Below are 6000 nucleotides of genomic sequence, written 5' to 3' on the forward strand. Positions count from 1 at the left end.
ACTTTTGACAGCTTATCTCAAATAATAAATGTGCATATCCTTAAGCCAGGTCTACAAGTGAAACTTCAGCATGGGAACTGAATTCAGTCATTTAGCCTTTTTAAGAAACAGATGATTATTTTTCTTTCTTTTTCTTTTTTTTTTAAGTCGGAATCTCACTCTGTCACCCAGACTGGAGCGCAGTGGCCACTCCCGGCCACTGCAGCTTCGACCTGCTGGGCTCCGGCGATCCTTCCGCCTCAGCCTTCCAAGTAGCTGGAACTACAGTTGAGTGCTACCACGCCCAGCTAATTTTTTTTTGATTTATTGTAGAGATGAGGTCTTGTCAAGATGCCCAGGCGGGTCTCGAGCCTGCAGGCTCAGGCAATTCACTCACCTCAGCCTCCCAAAGTGCGGGATTACAGACTGAGCCACTGAGCCTGGCCGGTTATTTTTCTTTAGCATATATAAACTTTACATCCTTTAAAGAGTTTTTGTCAGTTTCACAAACCAATGAACCTGGTTAAAAAATAAAATCTTATACTATTGGAGGCATAAACATATTGATTGGCTAAATAAAGGCCAATTACGATGTTTGATGGAGCTGTCAGTATATGTGATGTAAAACCGACACCATAACACTGTGCACACTATTCACACTATTCATTTTTGGAGATCTCTCTCTAGAAAATACTCTGTTTTTTTAATTGCTTGAATAATATGACTCCATGCCATGATTATAATTAAGCAATTTCCAACAAAAATTATTTGCTGATCGTAAAACATGATACCGCTAGTATATGAATCTGCCTCCTGATACTAAAGAGAGTGTTAGCTGCTCAAGTAACACAAAGCTTATATGTGCACAGCATTTGTCCAACATCTTGTTTTCTAGAAATGGGGAATGATTATGAATATGTTATCTTTACAGATACAGACAAAAGTAAAGTATTTTTCACAGTAGTTTTATATAAAGATGTAGGTAAAAACATAGATAAAAACAACTGTAATGTTCAAAAACAGAAAAATGATGAAGTAATCCACATATGTTCCTGTGATTGACTCCCGGGCAGCCGTTAAAAATGATGCTGTAGAAGGCTATTTAATAATATATGATTATTTCAACATTATGTCTAAATAAAGGTAATGTATATGTATACATTATGTGTAAGAATGTACATATGTAATTAGTACATACTATGTATAAATTAACATGCATATAACTAATATGCAATACATACATATCTATGCATTAAAATATTATTATATAATGATTTAAAAATATTATATGTATATAATAATGTATGTATATTCCTTATTTTAAAATTCTAAGTATACATAGAGCATACCAGTAGTATACATATCATTTCTTTTTAGAAAAGCTATCATGTGATGACAGAATTACAGGAATTTTCTTCTTTGATCTTTTCTGTGTTTTCTAAATTTTCTACAGTGGATGCATATTTGCAATCTAAAAGAGATATTAACAAAATATATATAAAACAGACTCAATATGAAATGCCGGCTAGATATGTTTCTGTGGACTTCTGGGAGCCTAATCTAAGAGCCTGGAACATTTTATGAAGTTGTGTGAAGGACAAACAGATGGTTGACACATAGGGCTTCAGTTAGTATTCCAAAAGCAACTCACCCTGTTCAACATTACAAAATTCCACGCCATGGAATTGTCCACATAAATTGCTTACTAGCAAACTAGCAAGCTGATATTTGGGGTTTACGACATATTGTTCTGCGAAGATTTTAATGAGAAATGAATAATCAGAAAGTTTTAGAGACAGAAAGATCTTTGAAGACCTCAGGCTTATTCTTTCATTTTACAGAGAAGGAGACAAGAAGTCAAGAGAATCCTGGTTAAGAAAAAAGACCACCTGGAGATCAGTTAGTGGCAAAACTCATCCTAGACCTCGAGATTCCTGACCCTTAGTCCAGCGCCGTTTTCTTAACTCTAAATACCTGAGTGACTTGTGTTTGATCTTTCCTAAAGATATTTAGTACTTGTTGCATGTATGGATGCTGAAAGGATGCTCTACATAGGAAGAGATTTACATGTGTATTAAACATCCATATAATGCAGTTATATATAGTCCGTCTTCATTATTATTTATAACTGGTACATGGTGTGATTGTGCCCCATTTCTTCTTTGCATTTCAAATGTTGTTAATCAAGTCTTTCAGGCAGTTTAGAAAGAGATAAAAAGTAGGAAACATGTTATTGTGAGTTAGGAAAGGCAACTGCTTCCAATTCAGTATAGTTATTATCTGGACTAGAAAATTAAACCTCAGAGTAATCAGAGGATTAAAAGAATTGTATGCATCTGTTCTGTAATTAAAATGACAGTTTTAAAGCATCAAGACATTCATGCAATGGAACCTCATCGTGGTTTCTCTTTAAGTACATCTCCGACATTCATGCATTGGAACCTCATTGTGCTGTCTTTAAGTACATCTCTCTCTCAATGCTACTGTAGCAGAGGCAAATTTTTACCTCAAAGGTTTTAGGGTTTTTCTGGGTGGCATGAGAATTAAGTTGCCTTAAGACAGGCCAACAGGAGAAAAGCATACACCTTTATTTGATACAAATTTTCTGTGGCTTGAGGAAATGAAAACCCAAAGATGTCAGAGTTGAAAACACTTATATACTGAAGTGGACAAAGAGCAGTCAACTGTGGTAGAGTAACCAAATTATATGGGAAGACTAAAAGGTTTTCTGTTTTATTATTAGTTTTAGAGATAAGGTCTCACTCTATCACCCAGGTGGGGTGGATTGTAGTGGCATGATCTGGGCTCCCTGTAGGCTCCACTTCCTGGGCTCAAGTGTTCCTCTTGACTTGGCCTCCCAAAGTGCTGAGATTATGGGTGTGAGCCACTGTGCCTGGCCTGAGTTGTTTTAATAAGATCTGTACAAAATTCTCTTTGTTTTAACTTCTTCTCAGTCTCAACTTCCTGTTCTTGATGATAAGAATGTTGTTTGCTTTCTAGTAGAAGGAGAACATCTTTCACTTGGGAATTTCCTCTCCTGCCTGTAAGAAACAGGAGGAGGCCAGGGGTGATGGCTTATGCCTATAATCCCAGCACCTTGGGAGACCTAGGTGGGAGAATCACTTGAATCTAGGAGTTTAAGTCCAGCCTAGACAACATAGTGAGACCTCATCTCTATAAACAAACAAAGAAACAAATAAATAAATAAAAATGAGCGGAGCATGGTGGTGTATGCGTGTAGTCCCAGCTACTCAGGAGGCTGAGGCAGAAGCATTGCTTAAGCCCAGGAGGTTGGAAAAAAAAAAAAGGCATATCAGAGTGATGTTCTTATACCTGCTGTCTTTCAAGTGACATTAACTAAAAATAGTCAACATGCCAGAGTAGAATTTTTGGGGTGCCATATTTTTAACTCCTTTGATATTATCTGCAGTAAGCATAGTTATGTGCCTCATAATGGTTTAGTTAAGGACAGACCACATAAGCAACATTGGTTTCATATGATTATAATGGAGTTGAAAATCCCATCACCTTGTGATGTCATAGGTGTCATAACATTGTAGTGCAATCACTTTCCTTTTAAAAAAATAAGTTTAGTGTAGTCTAAAGGTATAGTTCTTATAAAGTCTACAGTAGTCCTAGGCCTTCACTTTCATTTACCATCACTCACTGACTCACCCAGAGATACTTCCAATCCTGCATTCATGGTAAGTGCCCTATACAGGTGCACCCTTTTTGGTCTTTTATACAGTATTTTTTACTGTACTTTTTCCACGTTTAGATATATTTAGATACATAAATACCATTATATTACAACTGCCTATAGCATTCAGCACAGTAACATGCTGTACAGATTTATAGCCTAGGAGCAATTGGCTATACCATATAGCCTAGGGATGGGGTGGATTATACTATCTAGGCTTGTGCAAGTATATTCTATGATGTTCACACAATGACAAAATCATCTAATGATGCATTTTTCAGAATATAACCCCATTGTTAAGTGACACATGATACATAGGCCAGATACTAGCCAGTGACTGTCCGTCCTCCATGGCCAATCAGATAGCAAGTTCCCTGAAGTATCTTTTAACACTAAGACAGTGATGAAAAGCCTTGTTTTTTTCTAAGAAGTGGTAAGTCAAGGGCATATCATTCTGGAGGTAGTATAACCTCAAAATACTTCCCAGCATTGTTCGGTTTCCTGTGTAACCACAAATCATCAATAATATGAGGACCTGCTATATGTTTAACATTGTGAGAAATATGTAAATATGCATACCAGTCTCTCAGTACAAAGGAGTTTAAAGCTTAGGTGGGGAGATGAAGCCATTCATGAAATGACTAGAAAATAGCTGAGTGCCAAACCACACTGGGAGATAAAAGCATATGTACCACATCAAAATGAGGAGTGAAATTATTTAGTACTTCTGGAGAAATGACAGGTTTAGAAATGAGATGGATTAGAAATGACCAGGGTATGGAAGGAAGCTTCCTGAGACATCGCTTCGTAGGATTAGGGCCACTTGGCCAAGATAAGGCAGCCCTTATCTTCACTGTGCCTGCCTCTATGGAGTGACTAAAAGGAGTCTAGGAAGGTAAAGTTGCTCATCTTTGTTTGGGGAACAGGTCAGCTCCATCTTTCCTGAGGGTCTGCAAACCTTGAATGGAATGTAGGTCCACAGAAACATCAGCAAGCTCATCTGCAGAACTCAATGTAGATGTTGGTGCGGGTTCTGGAGGGGAGTGGGCTTACAGAGTCAGCAGGCACACAGGAGGGCTTCCTTCACCTTGCTAGAAGCTTCCTGATAAAGGGCTAGGATGCCCAAGCCTTGCCTTTCTTATGAATATCAGGGACACAATTAAAACCTTGCCGTCTCTGTGAGAGGCTGCAAGAGAGCAGCAATGGAGATTTAAACAGGTTTCTAGAGTCAGGCAGGGAGGCTTGCACTTGTAATCGGAGATTGAAGCAGGAGGATCGCTAGAGTCCCAGAGTTTAAGGTTGGAGCAAGTTATGATCATGCCACTGCACTCCAGCCTGGGTGACAGAGTAGGATCCTGTCTCTAAATAAATAAATAAAAAGAAAAACAAAAGAAAAAGAAAGAAAAAGGGGGCTTCTAGTTTGATATTTTAAAAATAGAATACCGGCTGGGCTTGGTGGCTCAGCCTGTAATCCCGTGCTTTGGGAGGCTGAGGTGAGTGAATTGCTTGAGCCTGTGGGTTCGAGACCTGCCTGGGCAACTTGACGAGACCACATCTCTACAATAAATTTAAAAAAATTAGCTGGGCGTGGTAGTGTGCGCCTGTAGTTCCAGCTACATGGAAGTCTGAGGCAGAAGGATCGCCAGAGACCAGCAGGTCGAGGCTGCGGTGGCTGGGAGTGGCCACTGCACTCCAGTGTGGGTGACTGAGTGAGACTCCAACTCAAAAAAAAAAAAAAAAAATAGAATACCAATACCAAATAGAAACTGCAGTCAGTTATGAACTAGATTGAGATTCTCAAGAGTCACTCACCATAGACTATGACAGTGGCAGTTGTGCTTTTCCTCCTGGCAACAATGTTTTTGGCAACACAGGTATAATTTGCAGTATCAGAGAGGCGTGCCTGCTTTATGATGAGGTTGTGATCAATTGTAATATAAAAATTCCGATCTTCAACAGGATCAATTGTGTCTTCATTTTTCAACCATTCCACCTAAAGGTGCAAAGGAAAAATAGATAAATCCCCAGTACAGATCTCTGGATGGCTGTCTGTCCTGACTTGTGTTTTGTCATACATACAATGTTGCTCCATGCTATGAACTTCTGCACACTGGCAGGAAGTAACTTTCTGAGGTCATGTTAAGTATCACTCACCTGCCAAACATACTGATTCTGTCTGTACTACATTATTCTCAAATGTCAATGAACCAATTGGGAAATACAGTGTTCAAATTGTTTTCACTTTGCCCTGCAGGCAGGAACAGGGAATATGCACTGCCAAGTTCAGAACCCAATCAAAAATAATAGGATAAGCATTTCAA

General features: G+C 38.6%; 1 protein-coding gene across 1 annotated transcript in view; it reads right to left on the reverse strand.

Annotated features, from left to right (window-relative positions):
• The window catches only part of UNC5C (unc-5 netrin receptor C), a gene marked incomplete at its 5' end in the record, with an annotated part of 75792 nt that extends 70120 nt beyond the window's left edge, over positions 1-5672 (reverse strand). The window contains one exon of the mRNA XM_021710447.1: positions 5492-5672. Within this exon, the coding sequence (XP_021566122.1) occupies positions 5492-5672 (181 nt within the window). The remainder of the gene's footprint in view (positions 1-5491) is intronic.
• Positions 5673-6000: the final 328 nt, after the last annotated feature.

This window comes from Carlito syrichta, unplaced genomic scaffold (genome assembly GCF_000164805.1).
Source record: "Carlito syrichta isolate Samal-C Ts95f unplaced genomic scaffold, Tarsius_syrichta-2.0.1 Scaffold288994, whole genome shotgun sequence".
In the NCBI taxonomy this organism is placed as follows: Eukaryota; Metazoa; Chordata; class Mammalia; order Primates; family Tarsiidae; genus Carlito; species Carlito syrichta.